Consider the following 19,950-nt stretch of genomic DNA (forward strand, 5'->3'; position numbering starts at 1 on the left):
TAATATTAAATATATAATAACAAATATATTTGTAAATTATAACATTTATTTTACCTGTATCTATTATATATATACACAAATATATATTACATACACATATTTTTCATTTCCTCACAAGCTGAATTATCACAGAGCATAACAGAAACTCCTTACAGATGCCCATCTGAGAGCACCAGAGTTCTCCAGCCCCCAGCAGCAGAAACCACGCTCAGAAAATAGGAAGGCAGGCGACAGGGCAGTGATCTGCCAGGGAACAAACGGGAGAGAAGGAGGAGAAAGTAAGAGCAGGGAAACAGGGATGCGTCCCCTGGGAACAATGCAGAGACGCTTTCCGGGCACGCAGAGACACAACAGCTGACACAGAGATCAACCTGAAATCACTAGATATAAAACACAACAAGGATCTCTCAAAAGACAAAGGCCGAGGAAAACATGCTCCCTCTGATAAGCAAAAAGGGAGAACGGGCAACAACAGAAAGGAAACACAGGGAAGGCTGAGGCGCTTGACAAGTCTATTTGACACACACAGTCAGCCATCCGGCTTGCCTTATACCTTGCGTCCCTAAACTTCTGGGCGGGGGCCGTGGGAGCAAAATCCCTCCCGGGGCAGAGAGAAGAGCGAGTCTGAGACTGCCCGATGACACTGAACGCGCTCAGGTCCACGGGGCTCGATACCGCGCCACCCAGAGTAACAAAGAGACCGCCTGATGTGCGGCCACACTGCTCTGCACCACAATTGATATGTAAATTGTGGTTTAGGGGCAACTCTCTAGGGACTGGGAGAACACCGAGCACCCGTTTGTAAGGAGTCCCAGCAGGACTCCTGTGCCCGCACCCCTTAGTGCAGGACATAACGTGGACCTGCTAGAGTGGGACCAGAGGAAGGCCACAAAGATAAGGCAGGGGTGCAGCAGTGCTGCTCTCAAAAACAGTGGAGGGAATTGGGTTTGTTTATCTGGGAGATGAAAAGGCCTCACTGTGGGCTTTAGCACTTGAACAGAGGGTATAAACAGGAGGAAGACCAGCTTCCTGCATGGTGTGTGTAACACTATAACACAACTGAAAGTACAGCAACAAAGCTGGGTGGCAAAGACTGCAGCAAAGAAGGACAAGCCCAAACACCAGAGCTGCCACGCATGCATAAAGGCAGGAAGGTAAACAAAGCTGCTTACCCTCACAAAGACTCTGGAAGGCCAGGACTCGCAGCAACATGCTCTCGCCTCCGCTGCCAGCCCTTAAATGAGGGCTGGGGAGGGATAGATCCCGGCTTGACTCCTCCCAAGCACTCAGCTACGTTGCCTGCACCTGAGCTCCCCTGGCTTGGCCCTGCCTCCCCAACAGGTGCTCCATCACCAGTTCCAGACCTGACTCAGTATTTCAGCTGCAGCCTGATGGTGACAGGACACAAAGTGGAATACCTTTAAACCACAAGAGGGGAGATTTAGGTTACATATTAGCAGGCTGAATTTTTTTAATCATCGTGGTGAGGCACTGACACAGGATGTCCAGAGAAATCATGATGGCCCCATCTCTGGAGGCGATCCAGACTGGGATGGATGGGGCTCCGGGCAGCCCAATCGAGTGGCAGGTTCTGGGTCGGGTTTGCTTTGGATAAAAAGTTTTTCAGCTTTGGAAATGTATTCATTGTACAAGCAATGTGTCTCTACATCCAGCAATTTTAAAGTCCCCAGCAAAGCTCAGTGTCCAAGTTAGTCACCAATCACACAGCTGAATTCATGCACAATTTAATAACCTTATCTAACATTCTAACACACAAGTAATAAAATACAGACGGCCAACATGCCTTGAAGTACAACACAATAATTGCTAGGACTATATCAGTATTCAAACAAGCAAACAAACATGCACAAAACATAGTTACAAAAGAAATCACCTTCTCTGTTATCAAGTTAAGCCCACACAGGGTATTTAAGATCACATAGGTCATGTCACCAATGTACAACAGAAGGTTGTCAGTGATCAGGGAAGTCATATGCACCCCATAAGCATTAGCCTCGTGACAGAAATCATCTGTGTGTTTCAGCCTGGATATGCTCTTAGTAGGAATCACCATGTGTGATGAAGTAGCTGGATGCTGAAGCCGCGTTTTTCCCCATAACTTTCAGCATGACTTAGCTCTAGAATAAGGGAAGAGAAAGCACCGTTGGGTTTAATGCCAACTGGTTTGTGTTTTCCTGTGAAGAATGCACGACAGGGCTTTGGACGACGACAACAGCACATTGTCCATGTCATGTCCATTGGGCTCCAGGCAGGGCTGCCCCAAAGGCCCCAAACCTGCCTTCTCCTATAATCGCTATTTAAACCTGCTACCCTTTGGGTTTATTTTTAAACGTTCAGTAATTGTAATGTTTGCAGAATGGAATGTTACCCGAAATGTTGATTGGTTTTTGTTTGGATCTCTTTTTTTTGTCTTTTTTTTTTTTTTTTTCTATATTCATAAATTTAAGGAGTGTGGAAAAAAAAAATAAAGGAAATCAGCAGACATTGCCAATAAAACACATCGCTTGTCAGGTGGTTTTGGTGCAGTCATCTGTCCTTGTGCTGCTGCTGGGAAGCAGGACCCACTGGGGGGGGCTGTGGGGCTGAGGGCCAGGGGGTGGCAGTGATTCTGTAGGCGGTTGTGCTTTGGGGGTGGCATAGCACTGTTTAGAAGCCTCAACGCATTTTCACTGCCTTTTATAGACTCAGGGAGGGCAGACCTTGCACTTCAGGCCTTGCAGCAGCCAGGACAAAAAGCAGTTTTGCACAAATGAGGGTCCTGGAACACGCCAAGATCCAGAAAGCTGCGGCTGCTTGAGGCAACATGGCGGTGGCAGCACATGGCCTCCGCCTCAGCCAATCAGATGTGGCGGCCATTGAGCGCATGGTGGGCCGTTGGTGGCCGTTGGTGGCCAGGCTCTGCTCTGAGGGTCGGGCCTGCAGCGTGGGCTGCAGTCGGTCTTAAGGAGAAGGAGTGCTGTTGTATGGCGCAAAGTAGTTAGAAGTTGTCTCGTTGATGTGACGGAGGTGGCCGTGGCAGCCTGCAGGAGGAACTGTGTGGATCATTTCTGAGAAGGACCCGTGTGCGCCATGGAGCTGCAGAAGGATGATGTTAAAAGCGAACAGCAGTGCCTCGTGCACACCTCCCTGCTACGCCCTTATCACAAGGAAGCCCAGGAAAGCATCAGCAGAGGCCTTGCAGCATTGTCAGAGGAAAGCTTGCCTTACTTGAGTACGTCTTTAGATGCAGATATTGACATGTATAACATGAGAATGAGAACCTGCAGTGCAGAGGTAGATGCCAACAAGACAGAAGCTGATGTGCTGAGGAGAGCGTGTGATGGTGGCACCGATTCCAGCTGCGGGCTGTGCGATGGGGGGAGTCACGTCCGTGTGGGTGAAGATTCACAGCTGGAGTACATCAGTGCGAATGAAGACGGCTTTGATGATGGGAATAGCTCAAGCGAGCCTCCGGAGCACAGGGAAGCTGTGTGTTGTACAGGTGCAGAAGCAGCTAAGGCAGAGGAACCCCTCCCATGCATGTGTGGTGCCAGCTGCGCTTACTGTGCTACAAAGGCAGATGAGAACCGGCGTCTGGTCCCTGCAGTTCTCGCTATCAAGGATCTCTGTTCTGGGGACAAAGCTGCAGGGAAATCTTGCAGTGCAAATGCCACCGCCTCCCTCAACTTGCAGTGTTGTGAAAGCTTGGGAGATGCGGCCGGTCATTCTAAAGTGAACCAGGCTGTCGATGCAAGCTGTGATTTCAGAGTTTGCTTTACAACCAGCAGAAGTACCAGTGCTCGAGTTCCTCTCCTATCCAGGGCAATTAATACGGAGGTGACGATGATGAATGAATTCACGCATGTGGGTTGGCTCGGGGAAACTTGTGCCAGTGTTGTTCACAGTACAGACCCCCTGTCTGGACCTGGTCCTATAGAGGAAATGCGGTCACAGCTTGCTGATGTGCACCAGGATGGCAGTGTTGCGGTAAATGAAAGCAGTTCAGAAGACAAGGTAACTTTGCAAATAATAAGGTTGATGCGTAAAGCTTTGGTAACCTAACTCAGAATTTGTCTGTGCAAATGTTAATCCGTACCTTCTTTGTAATGATCTTTATGTAGGAACAGCGGGAATCCAAAACTGAGTCGTGCAGCAGCCATATAAAGATAAAGGCTGACAGGTGGGTCACGGATTGTTCTGTGTTTGGAGTTCTAGATGCCAGGTAAGATTTCTGTGTCGGAGATGGAAAGGCTCTGCTCATTGCAGGGGAGCTGGGCCTTTAAAGGTCACTTCTAACTGTAAGAATTCTGATTCACTAATCCTGCAAATAGGAAGAACTGATGGCATTATCTTTTCCCTTCAATCACATCAGAAGGTGGCTTCAGTAAAGCTACTCATTTAACAATAAAACATAGCACAGCTGTAGTATTGACTCAAGCGCTAAGAGATTGCATTTATTGTTATTTTGAAGGCCAGCACACCTCAACAAAGAAGCTTTGAAGGATTCTGTGTCAGTCTGTCAAAATCTCCTGCAGAGAGCTATTGAAGCAGAGCTGCAGGTTCTAAGCGCTCACTATCAGATGTGCTATCGACACTGCTTGAAGATCCACAAACTGGCTTTGGAGGAAAAGGCTTGTTTTAGCAGGCACGTACATTAATGTCCTTCTGAGTGCAATGGATCACGTGGCATTAATTGCTAAATATTCACCCTGCAGCAAACCTGGGATTCCAACTGTGGGATGCCTTATAGTGCTGCTGATGGGGAACATTTTTCTTTCCTCCACACATTTTAACAGATACCACGGAAATATTTCTGCTAATACTGAAGTAAGTTCGTCTGTCACGTCAGTTTTGGAAGAGCTGAATAAGAATTACAGCAGTATGAGAGCAAAAATACAAACGGGCACACCTTTGAGCACACTCCCACCGCTGTCAGTCGAGATAAAGTCGTCGCCAATTGTTTCCTCTTATGTCCCATGCAAGGTATTTTATTACTATTTTATTGTTATTATTATGGTGCTTGTTTGGCTTTAATAATTTCTTTCTAGAAAATGAAGTCCTGTTTTCTCTTTTGACAGTTATTCAGGGAGGAACTCTGCCATGGGTGAGTAGTAGTCCTCATTTCTGGTTTTAAAGCTCAAAATAAATGAGAGCAGAGCTTAAAAAGTGTTAAACTTGGGAATCCTTAATGTAGGGATGCATCTTGTCGCTCCAGACCGCATAGCACTTTGAGTGCAGTGGTTTCATTGCAAGGAAAGCTCTGCTCTGTAGTGTTCTCGGATGGGAACTGTGCGGTGGTGCATGTTACAAATTGTGGAGCTGCATTTAAATTGAGCTGTTGGATCTTTTGCAGTTCTTTTTCAGGCGTGACAAAAGCAGGTTTTGAAACTTCAGGGTTGCAAGAAACCAGAACTCCTGTCAACACGGTAGGTAGGGGTTTGTCATTACTGAATTTGATAGACATTTGTGCTGGGAACAGTGACTCCTATCAGGTATGCTTCGATACAGCCATGGGCTGTAAGGTTCAAGCTGAGATTCTCTGCCAGTAACAGCAAGGTCTGCTGAGTGACCAGATTGGGTTGAAAGCAAAACAATGTAGTGGTTGTTGGTGAGATCAGCAGGTTCTGTGTTTAAAATCAACCTGTTTAATTGATTATTATTCTAAAGTAAAACACATACATATATTATCAAGTGCATGTTGTATGATGTAACTGGAATATGCTCATAGGAGAGTGCACAGACCACGTGTTTAACTGACAGCCATCAGGCCGGTGACTCTGCTTCCTCCAAGGTGTCCCAGGAGCAGCTTAAAGAGCAGGGCGTGCAGCAAGGTAAGCTCGCTGCTTCTGGTGCAATATGGTACAGTCTGCTCGTTGTTTGAGGGGTGAGGTGTGGGGGAAAGGGTGTCAAATACATACTAGTAAGCGTTCCAATACAAGGCAGAATATCCCTCTATATCAGCCATCTATTTGTCCACAAAGAAATAATAATAAACATTTGCCACTTGAATCAGATGGGAGATCTGCTATAGCAAATAATGGAAGCGGCTGGGATCCTCTGAAACACATACCAGTTTAATATTCATTCATCTGAGTGTAATCATCTGAAATCTATTTGTACCGCCAAGGATATGTGAGAAACAAAGAACGGAATGAATGCTGGTTTGATGCTAAAGAGGACTTGGCAGTCACGGATTTGTCAGTAGTATCTGAAGAAGTGGGGAAGCACCCAGAGAAACAAGACACGGTTGCTTTAAGAGGTGAGGTCACCTGCTCTGAGGTGAGGTACCTAATAATGGCATTGATCGCATGCACTCCGTGTTCCTTTCTGCATCCTGCCCTGTAATGGCTTCTGGAGAATTACTTTACAGAGATGTAAGCTTGAGCTGGAAAAAGGATAACAGTCTGATTTCTTATGTTTGTTATCAGGAGCAAAGATAACAGAAGGCGCAAATGAATGCACATTTGTTTGCATTGGCGGCTTGAGTTCATCTGTGTCAGAGGTACGCCCGCTTCCATTTCCATAGCAGTGATGTCTGACTGCTCGTGTGAACCTTCACCCTATATCCCTGCAAAGAATATATATATGTATATATGTATATATATATATATATATATATCCCCGTGTGTTTTTGTAGGATGATCTGAGAATGCATTTCCACAAGTACCAGATCTCTGTCATTCTGCTCTGTGCGGATTCTGATAACCACAGGTACATAAATAAAGCTTTATTAAGCAATGTAGATACAGATTAGTTGGCAATAACCTGTGATTCCAGGTGGCTTCTCACCTAATGAGAAGCCACGCAGCTTGGAATTTTCTCTTGCAATGTGGCTAAAAGATGAGAGTCATCCTGTGTTCATACTGATAGCACCAATATACTGTGTTGTAATTGAAGATGTAGTTCACTTAGTTTCCTATTTTGTGTCTTAGATGTGCATTTCTCAGCTTCAAAGACACCTCCTCAGCAAAGTTAGCAGTGGAAGAAATGAACAAGACACAAATGAAAGGAAAACCAATAAGCGTGGAGCTCGTCAGCAATCCATCAGAGAACAGATCTTGGGCTTCCCAAATACTTGGGAAGAAGCTTTGGTGCAAATCTCTCCCTGTTGTTGCTAACAGTGCAAGTGGCGATCAGAGTGAAACACTCCTGTCAGCCTCTGGTTCTGTGGGAGCACCTGGCACCTCCTCTGCTTCTCTGAATGTGCCTCTCCTGCCCGAGGCTTCTGCACGCACTCCTTGCTCTACACAAGCACCTTCAGAAGCAAAGTGCCCCGAATCCTCTGCTGAAGGCTCCGTAAGTTTTCTATTTGCAGTTAATCTAAAGGTAATTAATGATTATTGCGGCTCCTTTATGTGGCAGATTGGAGCCTTGCAGCTTCCTGCTCTCTAACATGTTACATTTATTGCTTACCAAATGATATAAGGGTCTGAAAGCGTGGAATGTGTCAGTTATAAATTGGTGACACGCTAGAAAAGAGTGAGAACACCGTTTGTTTGCTCCCACATTAAGCTGTGATATTTCTTCTTAACCCCAAACCGGTAGCCCAGGCATTTGCATGACATTTTTATCTCGTTTTTCTTCTCTTTTAGTTTTACTTGGCACGCTTTCAATGTGAATGTCTTTTGATTTTGATACAGGAAAGAGATGGGGATACCAGAGGAAACACTATCAGGTTTTAAATGTAATGGCACGGTAGCATCATAGGTATCATTTCTTTATTCACTCTGGCTGGTCACTGGAGAACAAGACACCATTAGGAATGGTTGGGAAGCTGTAGATATGCTATCTATCTCTATTTCTCTCACTTCTCTTATTACTGTGACACTTATTGGGAGTAAAGATGCTCCAAGTGACTTGTGCAGCGCACAGCCCATTCACTGCAATTTTCATGCAATTTTAGGCTACTGGAGAAAATTCCCTGCCAAAAGCACCTGCTGCTCCTTTCTCTCCTAATTCATTAGAAGCCTTTATGTCTCCTAAAGCACTGAACTTGAGCAGCTTTGCCAAATTAATGAAGAAACTTAAAGATGTCCATCCAGAAGCTAGCAGGTGAGAGTACTTGGATTGCAGTTCTGCCCTGATGTGTAATGAATACGATAGACAGGATAAGCTGAGCGCTAATGGCACAAGAAGTGATGTCAGCAGCTGCTTCTGTTGCTCCTATAGAGACAAAATCGTGGACGCTCTGCTGGAGGTGAGGAAGAACAATAATGGCGTCCTAAGTGGCTTGTCCATCAGTTCTATTATGGAAAGGGCCTCTGTAATCCTAAGGAAACCAACGGCTGCTTGCACAGGAAAAAGCAGTGTCGATCAGTGAGTATTCCAGCCTACAGGAATGCAGATGTGAATTGATCTAGCTGCGTAGCCTGACTAGGAGAGCTTCCTAGGAACCTCTTCCTGCACAATAAGTAAGAGAATGAATGACTACAACAGCAGATTCTAAAGACGGGCTGTTGATGCAGAACGTCTGTGAGCAGAGGAGCTCGCTAGCTCTGTGCACTCGTCAGCCTGGGTACGCTGGGGGTTTCGCTGTGCGGGTTTTATAGATGAACGTAGCGGAGTAAATTATCAATGTTCTGGGCAAAGGTGACATCTAGTGGCCAGTTCCTGTGAAGCATTTCACACAGGAACTCCAGTACAGGCTCGATTCTGGTTTAAAACCTGACGAGTTTTTTTCTTCCGTGATATTTATTTCTGCTGTAGGTATCGAACAGAACGAGTTTGTTTGCCCCCTGGTTTTTGGGCTTTATCGTAGTAACTTTTCGGTACGCAGTTCTCAGGGCTAGGAAACTCGCTTTTATGTGCAAGCTTCTGCCTTCCATAGCAAAAGCAGTACAGCCTCTAGCAGTGCTCTGGGATGCTGAAATCGCTGCTATTTTGTTTCGCCTTGCACGCGTTCGGGCAAAACTTAATCTGCTTGTACTTTATCTTCCTTTCCGTGTAGATAATGTAATGAAGAACTGACCACTTCACATGACAGATTTTTGCAGTCCAGCTCGCTCCGGAATTGTTCTGTTCTTGTTTGTTTGATTTCTTGAGCTTAGCATTGCTGTACGGTTTGCAGTTCTGCTTGACCGAACGTGGCCCGAAGTTCTTTTGAGAGCGGCTTTCTGTGCAGACAGATGTTGAGCAATTCTTCCCGGTTCGGTTGTTCTGTGTAGTTCCCTGTGTTTCTCTTGAGGTTGTAAGGCTCCCATTTCAACACACTGAGACTTGTCTCGTACCAGCAAGACTTCTTTCTGCTGCAGCACTCAAGCCCCGGCTCCCGGTGCCGCTCCGTGTCAGCGCGGTGATAACTGCCATGCTAACAAACAGCCGGCATGCTTACGCGCTTTCCAGATAACGGTTCAAATAGTGGGCAGAAATGTCAAGTATCCTTTTCACGCAAGGCAGGGGAGGGAGAGGCAGCAAGGGCCGGCTTGGAGAGCGTGCGGCGCTGGCGGTGAGCTTAACTAAGCCCCGTGCTGCAGCGGCTGCTCTGAGCGGAGCGTTGCCCTGGAGGGTTGGGTCTAGAAGCCTTTCTTTTGGGTCCTGTAGCACCGTGCAGGGAAAGCCTCTCCCACCCAGACTCTCCCCGACGTCTGCTTTGGGTTGATACGGGAGCACCCAGCCTTTTGTTTGCCCGTGGAGCTCCTCCCGTGGTTTTACGTCCTCTTCTGGCAACGGAAGGAAAGGCAGCTTAGGTGTGCGCCTGCCGTGGGGCTGAGGGAAGCCAGCACCGATTGTCACTGGCAGGCGCGTGCTGTCATACCACGCACTGCTGTCCACCTCTGTCCCTTGGCTGTACTTTGCTCCCGGCTGCCCGTGCTGCCGAAAGCAGCCTTACCGTGAATAAAGGTTGTTTTGCCTTCTTCCCAGAGTTGTGCTGTTGTTTTGCCGTTTCCAACCCTCGCTATTTGGTCTCCCCTCGCCGCGGTGGCAAACGCTTCCCAAGCCCCGGTGCCGCACTGCCAGGCGCTGCTGCTGGCGTATCCCCAAGCTGCGGGTCCGGCCTCCGCTTTGGTTTCCTCCCTGCCCGCACCCAGCTGAGTGCTTCGCCCTGCCGCATCGCTAACAGCGCACGCTGCCCTCCGTGCTCCCTAGCTGTGCAATGAGATGGGCACGGTGCTTTACGGAGGGAGGCGTTCTGCTGCGACGAGAAAACGGGGATGTCCGTAACGCAGAGCGCTGCCGATTCCCGCAGGTGGAGCTGTGCGAACTCGCTTGATTTCTGTTAACACGAAACAAGCACCAAGGACGGGCACGATCGCGCGGCGGCTCCCGGCGAGGCGGCAGCCGGGCCCCTCGCTGCTGGCCATGGCCCTGCTGCCGCGCCGCTTCCTCTGCTTCGTGCTGGGTGAGTGCCGCGGGCTGCGCCGGCATCCAGGGGGAAGCGGGGGACTCTGGGAGAGGCTCCTAAACGTGAGCTGTACGGGCTCTGCCCGCGCTGCGTCGGCTGCGGGGGGAACGGGAAGGAGCGGTCGTTCCCAAGTGCCGAGGAACGATCGGAGTTGGGCTCTGTGTGTGCTGGCGGTGATGCAGTCCGACGCGGTCCTCTGTGCGCGGCGAGGTGCGCTGAAGAGCGCTCACGCCAGAAGACATCCTCTGCCTTTCGCTACTAGCACAGAAATTAACGACAGGGAAACTGCTCTAGGAGGGGTTTCTCCGTTTTGCCGTTTCTTAACCAGGCGAGAGGAGAGGACCCAGCCAGAAGAGCTCCTTCTGGCCAATGCTTCTGAGCTGGGGATGGATTTGCAGGTAGGAGACCGCCAATCACTTTGGGAACTCCCGCATCACGCGTCTGCTTTCACAAGGCGTGAAGTCTCCTCGATGTTGGTAGGGTTTTGTGTGCAACAGGTAGAGGACTGGCTTATAACCCAAGTATACCCAGTAAAAACCTTAGCACTGTGCTTTGGTACTTCTTGTAAGAAGCGTGTTTAGGATTGCTTAGAAAAGAAGCTGCACAGTGCCGTGCAGCTGCTCTTGCGTGACGCTGAAGTGCTCCTTGAGGAAACGTAGCCTTGTTTTTCCCCCATTTGCACTTCAGTGCAGATTTTCTCCTTTTAGCCCCACTGAATAACGCACGGAGCTGCGCTGGGCTCATCCCAGCGCTGACATTAATTGCACTGCTCTGTAGCTGCAACTGGTTCAGGGGGAGTTAGGGCAGGCAAAGCACGCTCGGCTCTGCTAGGTGGGAGCATGCGGTCCCACTGCCAGCACACAGCAGCTCCTGCTGCTGTAGGATTGCTGTCTGCAGTGCCTTTCCCTTCTCTTGGGTCACAAATGTAAGCCCGCTTCTGAGATGTGACCCCATGAAGAGCTCAGGGCAGTGTCCCTCGTGACGGGATCCCTGCTGCTTTCCCCTTCCAGGAGTAGAATACCCCCCCCCCCCCCCCCCTTATTCCTGTGGTTGTTCTCATTGTTCCCATCTGTGCAGAGCCCTAAACCCAATCTTCGTTGTTCTTTAACTGGTGAAATGTCTGGGTGGAAGGAGGTCATGGCCAGGAGGCTTTCTTGGTTTGGCTGCAGGACTTCAGCTCGTCCTTTTACTGCACCTTCCGCCACGTGGTTTGGGTTCAGGGGCTTTGGAAATAAGAGAGCAGGAGCTGGTGGTACTCCAGGCTGCTCTTTTCCAGTTCCAGCGCTCGCAGCAGGACATCTGCCTCTGTGTAAGCCACTTAGCTGTGATAGATGGCAGCTAATCCTGGCGCTGAGTTGGGGATGCATTTCTTTCGCTGTATCCTTTTGCAGGCTTTTATGTTAAAGAAGGTCCTGCTCTAGATGGGTGAAGAAAAAAAAAAAAAGAAAAGAAAAAAGAAATATTAAAAGAAAAAAAGCTTGTTTGTTCCTTCCTGCTTCCAGATGTGGCTTCACTCACTGGGGGTGACCACTGAGACGGTGGAGTGGTGAACATCGAGGTTGCTGATGCTTCTGATGAAGCAGGCGTGGGTTGTGGGTTTTCTTTTCCAGAAAGGAAAGATCAAACAAGCTGTGCTACCAGACGTGCCGGCAGCTCGCTGTACGAGTGCTGAGGCAGACGCAGATAGCTCAGCTCTCACAGAGTGCAGGGGCTTTGCTGAGCCCCAGCTGCCGTGCCAGCGCAGCTCCTCATGCTGAGCTGTGGTCTCATGGTGCAGCACAATGCAGAAGTGCTCGGGGAGGCCGGCTGGTTCTGTTTCGGTGTTACAAAAGGAATACAGTCCTCTTCAGATGCCTGGATGGCATCCAAAATAAAACTGGGTGAGCCAGCGTAAGGCTGAGACCGCTTTGTTGCATCTCTGTTGAGTTGTTGGTCACTGCTGTGTCAACTCAGTGCAGCCACTCCTGCTGGCTTGGAGCACTGCCTTCCTCTTCACCATCTCCCTGCCAGCCTCACCAGCTGAGCTTTCCTGCTAGCAAAAAAAAAAAAAAGGCATTGATTGTTGGTGCTCTAAGCAGCTGGCTGCAGTCTCTTTACAAAGCTGGGGGATCAACTAAAATAACCCCGCACCCTGTTTGCCAGGCTGGAGCGCCAGCTGTATCCCAAGGTACCTGCTGCCATTAAAGGTGAAACATCTGTGCCAGTTGGGTCTGCTTGTTGGCAACGGCACACTCTCCGGTGGGCTCTGATGCCTGATTTCCACGTTTGTGGAGTTCCCTGTGGGCCGGGTTGCATGGAACATGGTTATCGCTGGTGCTGACGGATGAAGTGGGATCAAGCACTCCCAGCATGAGGCTGTCAAGATGCACAGAAAACCACCTTATTTCTATTAAAGCCAAGCAGATTTGCAGGGTTACTACGGCATTTGGCTGTGCTAGGTTCTGGAACAGAGGGGACTCGAGGCTTCCTATTCATGAGAAGAGATGTGGGCCTCTGTATGCAAAAAGGCAATGGTGAGCCTGGGCTCAAACCTGCTTCGTGCTCTGCTGCCAGCGCTGGCACTGCCTCGTCCTTTTGGGTAAGGCTTGGTGGGAAGCTGTCTGTGCTTTGTGTGGGAGAGAAGGAGTGCGTTATTCAGCTGGAAGGGAAAAACAGCCTGCATCAAAAATCCCATCTATAAAAAGTGAAATAAATGGTTTCCTAGCTGGGAAAATGCATGTTAAAAGTATTTCGGCAAGCTGTAATTCTTTGCAGCCCGGGACGAATGCATCAGCAAGACACCGGAGCTGCTTATTTTGCTTTGCTCTAATGGATTTTTATATGTATTTATTTTGTTCCTTGTAGGCTGTGCGTTCAGCTGAGTGAGTAACGTGTGTCCGGGAGCCATTTTTTTTTTAGATCTCAAAGGTAGTTCAATAAAGCAGCCTCTGGCCGTGCACAGCAGAACGCACCCAGCTTAATGCAGACAAATGCTTCGGGAAGCCGAGCAATGTGCTCAGAGCTCCGCTGTCCCCAAACCTACCTCAGGAATCTGTGCCTGGGGTGCTGACCCTCCTCCCGACACACCCCAGGCACTGTGAGCGTTATTACCTCTGGTTGCCTCAGCATCCTTCTGCTGGACCCAAGTGGCATCATCCAGCTGCACCTGTGCTTTTATCTCCTGTGTTTTTGGCGTCCTTTTCTCTGCTTCCGTTTTAGAAGCAGCACGAGCACGCGGGCCTTGCCATCCTCCTCTTCGCAACCCCACGGTCTCTAGGAGTATTGGGTAACAAAAACCCATGCTTACCTCCAAAAATTTAACCAGGCACATAATTTTTTTAAGAGCCCACGCTACTCATTAAGGATGTAATTATAGCTAACTGCTCGTGCCAGATTTTGGTGTCTAGTCCACCAGCGGTTGCTGTGTAGGGTGCCTGCCTTTCTGATTCATAGTCCCATCCCTCCCCTCTTCATCTGGTCTTTATTTTATCTATGTCCTAAATCAGGTTGGGCTGGGGTTGTTTTAAGGAAAAGGAGCATTTGCTGCTCTGTCCTGCGTGGAGTTGAGTCCGGGGACATCCAAGCTAAGTCCCCTTCCTGGAAATGTGCTCGACAGCCACTAGCACCTGACAAGACAAGAACATCGTGTCTCTCCTGCTGTTCCACACGGAGAACTGAGGCCGGGGGAGGAACTGGAGCAGCCCGGGGGCGCTTGTTGCCATTTATTCATTAGCTGACAGCATCCAGCAGCGCTGCTATCAGGCAAAAAGACGGTCCTGTTTTAATTTTAATCCAATACTCTGGATTGAATTAAATCCTACCACAGCTGCTCTGTGCTGAATCATCCCTTGCGTGGGGAGAAGTTGGCTGTAGGTGCAGGAAACCACTGTAAGAGATGCTCCGTGAGATACTGACCGTGGAGCTCTGCCACCAGAGGTGCCTGAGTGTGGCAGAGCTTCAGCCCGGGGTTTCTTCTGAGGAGGGGGAAGGCTGTGTGCAGGGCCTTATTGACACCACAGCGGAAAAGAAAGCCCTCAGGAATGTCTCTGCAGCAAGTTTGTGCCGTGGGCGGTTTGGGCACGCCGGGCAGACCACAGCCCGTCTGCTCGCATGTGGGCACGGCTGGAAGCTGTGGGCTTCGCTGCAGTGCTGGGAGCGCTCGCTGGGTGCTGCAGTGCTGTGCAGGCAAAGCCTGAGCCACAAAGCTCATTCTCGATGCAACAGAGCAAACCTGCAGACAACAAGGGGAAAGCAGAGCGATTTCAGCCTGGGCTTGTTCAGAAAGCAAATGGTTTCACATAGGGCTCTGTAGCGTTTGGAAGAAAATATTGGGATTTTAGTTCTTGGAGCCCGGAGCTTTGCTGGCCTGTAGATATGTGTGCTTGGTCACTGCCAGCCCTGCCGCGATTGTCGCTTAGCAGTGGCCTGCAGCCTTTGGGGGTCTAATCTGTGCTCTGAGCTGAATATCCAGCTGTTTTCTGCTTGCGGCCATGCAGCCCTGAGCGCTCTCCACCAGAAACACCTGCCAGTCCAGCTGGAGCTGGGATGATCGCTAACACGGGCGACGCGTGCTCCGCACATGTTTCTTCATTCTACATCCAGCACCATCGAGGGGCGTCACAGGCGTGAGAACATTCATTTAATGGCATTTCCTTAAAACCAGAGCAAACCAAGGGACCTGAACCGCTCCTTGTATACCTTGCAATTCTTTCCCAGCTGCTCACAGCCACGATCAGCCCATCCATGCCTTTGAGTTGCTTTGACTGGCAAGTACTTAAAGCTCCCTGGACTCATGTTTTCACTTGGTTTCATTTCTTTACGCCTTTAACATTTATTTTCCCATTTTGGAGTTCATTTTTTTCTGCCAAATACAAGATAGCTGTAGCTTGCAGCTGCTCAGGTATGACTTGTGGTTGCTTCTCATCTTTCTGCCCAAGGTGGAGCTGCCAATTAGGATGTTTTCCTCTAGGAAGTGCCCACGGTGTCCGTTATTCAGGAACAGATGTCAGGAAATGCTGGGCCTTCACTAATAATAGTTGTTGTGCTGGTACAAGTGGATGACCTGTCTCCAGTCTCAGCTGTGCTAATTGGCTCCGATCAGCCACGCTGAGCTCAGTTAAATCCTGCTTCTCCTCATGTTGTGTCGCTCTTGAATTTCTCAAAGCAGATTTCTCTTCCCCAGTTCCTCTCTCTGCTTTGCGTGCCTCGCTCGCTTCTGCACGGCTCCGCTTCCTGCTTTGCCCCCAGTTCCCCTTGGCCCCTCTCCTGCCTGTTTCAGTCTGCTCTCATCCAAGGCCCGCTTACCCCCTTCGCACCCGGTGCTCAGCATTGCTCCTGTGGACGACTTCAGCCATTGCAGGCAGCCCGTTGCTCCCAAGGCCAACATTTCTGCAGCTAAACTGCGCCAATTATTTCTTTTGTTAAGTAATGGAGTAAAAAATACTCCCCCCCTTCCCTCCAGCTTTTGCTCTGAGCAATTCACATGGAGCAAAAAATAGAGTCGGTATGCAATGCTTGCCTGCAATGTGCTCCAGTAGCTGCAAAGGCACCGGCTGGCACTTTGGGACCAAGAGCAAGGTATTATTTATAGCCAGCTGCAGTAAATCATTCCTACTAAGGTTTTTCTTACAGCCTGATCGCAGTGTACCATTACTGCTGCTTTCCATAGAAAAAATGCACAAATTCATCCAATAACACAACCTGGCTTGGAGCCTAGTTGCGCTATTCACAGTCACTCCCTGCAGCCTTTTCTCCAATGAGGTCTTCATGCTCCAAATTCCGGTAGTGGAAACCACAAGAAGCATCTTTCTGCTCTGATCACAAACCCCTCTAAGGCAGAGCTCAGACCAGTGGTGACACAGATTTTGGTGCTGGTGCACACGATCCACGGGTATGATGGATGTTTGTTTGGAAGCACAGCGCCTTGCAGGTCATTTGTCAGGAGTCCTTCACACAGGACCCTTCTGTGCTGCTGTTTTTTAACCAAAGCGCTGGCAATTTGTAGTCGTGCGATCAGCAGAGGATAAGGCTGTATCCTTTCTTACTCATGCCATACCTGGGAGGACACTCTGTGAATAATCGGTTTGGGCATCAGGCGCTGGGAAGTAACAGAAGATGACACTGCAGGGGCAGAGAGACTGGGGAGAAGGGAAAACAAAAAGCACAGCATGGTTTGAGGGGGCTGTCTGAGAGCAGGGGTGCCTTTACTTCCTGCTGATGGGTTTAGCTCCAAGCACCGGCTCAGGCAGGACAGGGGCAAGGCTCAGTTATGGGTGCCATTTCCTGCCTGGTCCCACCGGTAAGTACGTATGTGGTGACCCACAGTCTGACCCACTGGCCTGTCTTTCAGCCCATCACTTCATTGCGGTGACGGCGTGCCATGAGGCGGAGTACGGCCGGCAGATCCGTGAGCGCTGCCTCCGGCCCTTCAAGCTCAGCATGGAGGGCATCGGGCAGCGGCTGTGGTGCGACTGGGACGAGACCATGGGGTAAGTAAGTGTGGGTCTTCCTCTCCAGAACAACTCATGAGCCAAAAGGGGAGTGGGACCAGGGCTGGGAATTAGCAGCAATCCGTGGCAGACCTGGGCTGCTCTCATCAGAGCTCACTTTCGATGTGCTCTCATCCAACATCGTGCCACGGTCCTCTTGGAAGACAGAAGAGCACAGAAATGAGCTCCTGTAACACAGCTGGGGAGTGAGGGCAGCTGGAAATGGAGAGCAGATGCTGTCACGTGCCGCGAGTGTGTTGCACAAAAATAGTTTTCTGGTTAATTTCCTGCCCATTCCTCTTCTTCTCTGCCAAACTGATACCTCCTCTTTGTGCGCGTATGTAAACATCTGAAGCCTACAAAAACGACAGCTTGGATTTTCCTTCCTCTTTATCAACAATAAAATGGGAGAGAATATGAGTGGGAAGACTGCGTGGGAGATGTTCTGCTGCTGGGAAACCTCACTTGCCCCAAAATCTGACTCTTCTTCCTAAAAAAGACAACAGGTTTGCCCCTTAGTCCTTATTCCATTCTTTTCTATAGGCAAATCTAGCACAGTGTGCATGGAACATCTCTTGGTTTTGTGACATCCGGGGCTGCTGCCAGTAAGGAAGGGGCACCTCCGGAAGTGCAGCTCTGCTTTGGTCCCACCTGTGAGCTGGATGAGGTGCGATCCATCTGCAGATCTTCGGGGAGGCCGCAGCACAGGAAGGAGAGTTGTGTCAGCGAGCCGCTTCTATATCTCTGACATCCTGATTTTCTTCTAAATAGCTTCTACTAAACTTGTTATCCTTGAGGCACTTGGAGGAAATGTTGATAAACTCGCAGTGTTTAATTTGATTGCATGAGTTCATTTGCTCTGTGGGATCACAAGCCTGAGGTTATTTAGGAGATGACGTTTTAGGCCCAGAGCCTCGTTGCTTTTTCTCCATACCCGCCCCCAAGCCAACGAATTTTTATGCTTGAAACCCTTCTTGAACAGAGATCTGAAGGAGAAATACTTGCAGGTTTTGACTCTAACAGGTCTGGTGTCATCTGGCACTGGGGTCCGAGCTCTGATTTCTTCTATGTGGCATTTAGAGGTGGAATAGCCATGAGACACACCAGCTAAGGCTCAGCTGAGCATTACTGCTCTTACCACCCAAGTCACATTGGGGTCTCTCTGTTTAACTCTACGTTTGCCCCGGACGGCTGACCTCTACTCGACATTCGGACCACAGGGCCTGTGAACAGGTTTAGCCAACGCCAGCAAGCTCTGCTGCCTTTCTCAGTTGTGCTTTAGACAATTAAAGTCTGCACAATAGAATCACAGCAGCATTTGGGTTGGAAAAGACCTGCAAGATCACCAAGTCCAACCGCCACCAAACCACGTTCATCCGTGCCATGTCCACGCATCTCTCAAACACGCGTTGGCTGCAGCGCTGCCCTATGCAGCCTGACCTGCAGCCCGAGCTCCCTCTCCACAGCAAAATGTAGCCAGCTGTGCGAGCTGCCGCCTACTTTGGGAAGGCAGATCTGAATAAAAAAGTTCCATGCACACCGTGCGGTGGGAATGGAGGGGATGAACCACCCCGCCACCAGTGCGGCACCGCAGCTGCAGCCGTCACTCAGCTCCGGCCGCTGAGGGGCCGCCGGCTGTCACCCTGCTAAGAATACACCCCAGGCATTTCTATTTATCGCTGGCTTCCCAAGTGTCTTTGGGATGTGCCGTCTTAAACAGCAACCTTGCAGGGGAAGACATTGTTTTCTTTCCCTTCCCTTTAGAAAGCAGGCTCACTAGTAAGAGAAACCTTCCATTTCTGTACCTGGCTACCCACAGCCTCATGTATCTGTCTGCACATACAGGCACATCTACAACAGAAAGTACCATCTCTATGATAGAAAGTATGTTTGCTGACATACATACAACTGTATTTCAACTATGGAATATTATGCTGCGTCTTGGTTATTATATGTTACGTTCATTACAATGCACAGTAACACCATCACAAACTCACCTGGGGGCTGGGTGGATCCATTTTAGTGGGGTCCTCGTGATGCACATGCCGGTGGTGGCTGGTGAGGACCCAGGTGTCCCGCTGGTGTCACCGCTGTGCCCCATCTGTCTTGCAGCACCTACGGGGAGCTGACGAACTGCACGGTTGCGGTGGCTGAGAACCTCACTTGCTACTGGCCCAACCGCTTGGTGGATGAGTTCTTCGTCGCCGTCCACAGCCACTACTTCAGAAACTGCTCCCCGTCCGGCCGGGCACTGCGTGACCCCCCCAACGGCATCCTCTGCCCCTTCATCCTGGTGCCCATCCTTGTCACCCTGCTGATGACCGCGCTGGTGGTATGGCGGAGCAAACGCAGCGAGGGCATCGTTTAGAGATGGTTTTTAGGGGAGAGCCTGGCCAAGGAGCATCCCAGGGGAGCTGAGCCCCATTGGTGCTGTTGCGTCCTTTGCTGACCCCTTCCTGGGTGGTGGCTTCCAATTAAATCCATCATTAATGACCTGGGGATGCTGGTGGTAGTAAGGATGCTGCTCGCTGGGCCGTGAGAGAGAGCTGCAGCTCTGCTCAGCCCTTCCCTGCTTCCCTCCCAGCAGTCCACAGCATCCACTGGGGGAAGGGGGGAAAAAGGGAAACAATGGAAAAATTGGGGGAAAAATACCAAGGCAGGGGTAGGTATCATGCCTGTGGTGCCAGCACAGCACTGGGACGTGCCGTAACCACAAGGACAGCGGGTCAGGGCACAGCCTGGGTGATGAAACCTTCACTTTTTACCCTTTCTGTTGTTGTTTTATCCTTTGTAACAGCAGGAAAAGCACCTTCTCCCCCTGCCCACCTACAGACAGGCTCTGACTAGAGGTGGAAAGATGGGTGATGGTCACCGCTTCGCACTGGCAGGTGACACCGGTGGTGGCACTGATGCCCTCGGAGGTGCCCCAGTGAACAATGGGAATTAGATGCTTTTCCTAATTAAATAAATACATGCAGAACTAAAGCAGGTGGCAGTCTTTGGTGCATCCCCTCCACAAAATGGGCTCTGGGTGCGTTGAGGTCCCACAGACCTCTTTGCTGCCCCGCTGGGTGTCCCCATGGGTCTCCTTTGGTGTCCCGTGGTAGGACTTTACCTCCAAACCAAGCCCAGGGAAGGGAG

General features: G+C 49.8%; 1 protein-coding gene across 1 annotated transcript; it reads left to right on the top strand.

Annotated features, from left to right (window-relative positions):
- The first annotated feature begins 3,090 nt into the window (after window positions 1–3,090).
- LOC140254719 (RNA-binding protein 44-like) lies at window positions 3,091–19,794 on the top strand. Its single transcript, XM_072341623.1, has 17 exons — window positions 3,091–4,014; window positions 4,122–4,180; window positions 4,472–4,645; window positions 4,797–4,983; window positions 5,079–5,104; window positions 5,354–5,426; window positions 5,729–5,831; window positions 6,128–6,259; window positions 6,429–6,502; window positions 6,638–6,711; window positions 6,933–7,326; window positions 7,904–8,052; window positions 8,170–8,318; window positions 9,914–9,988; window positions 10,187–10,339; window positions 16,671–16,809; window positions 18,922–19,794. Exons 1-17 carry the CDS (start codon window positions 3,091–3,093, stop codon window positions 19,175–19,177), a joined length of 3,141 nt encoding a protein of 1,046 aa, XP_072197724.1. The 3' UTR covers window positions 19,178–19,794.
- The last annotated feature ends 156 nt before the right edge of the window (window positions 19,795–19,950 follow it).

The sequence above is a fragment of the Excalfactoria chinensis genome, chromosome 7 (genome assembly GCF_039878825.1).
Source record: "Excalfactoria chinensis isolate bCotChi1 chromosome 7, bCotChi1.hap2, whole genome shotgun sequence".
In the NCBI taxonomy this organism is placed as follows: Eukaryota; Metazoa; Chordata; class Aves; order Galliformes; family Phasianidae; genus Excalfactoria; species Excalfactoria chinensis.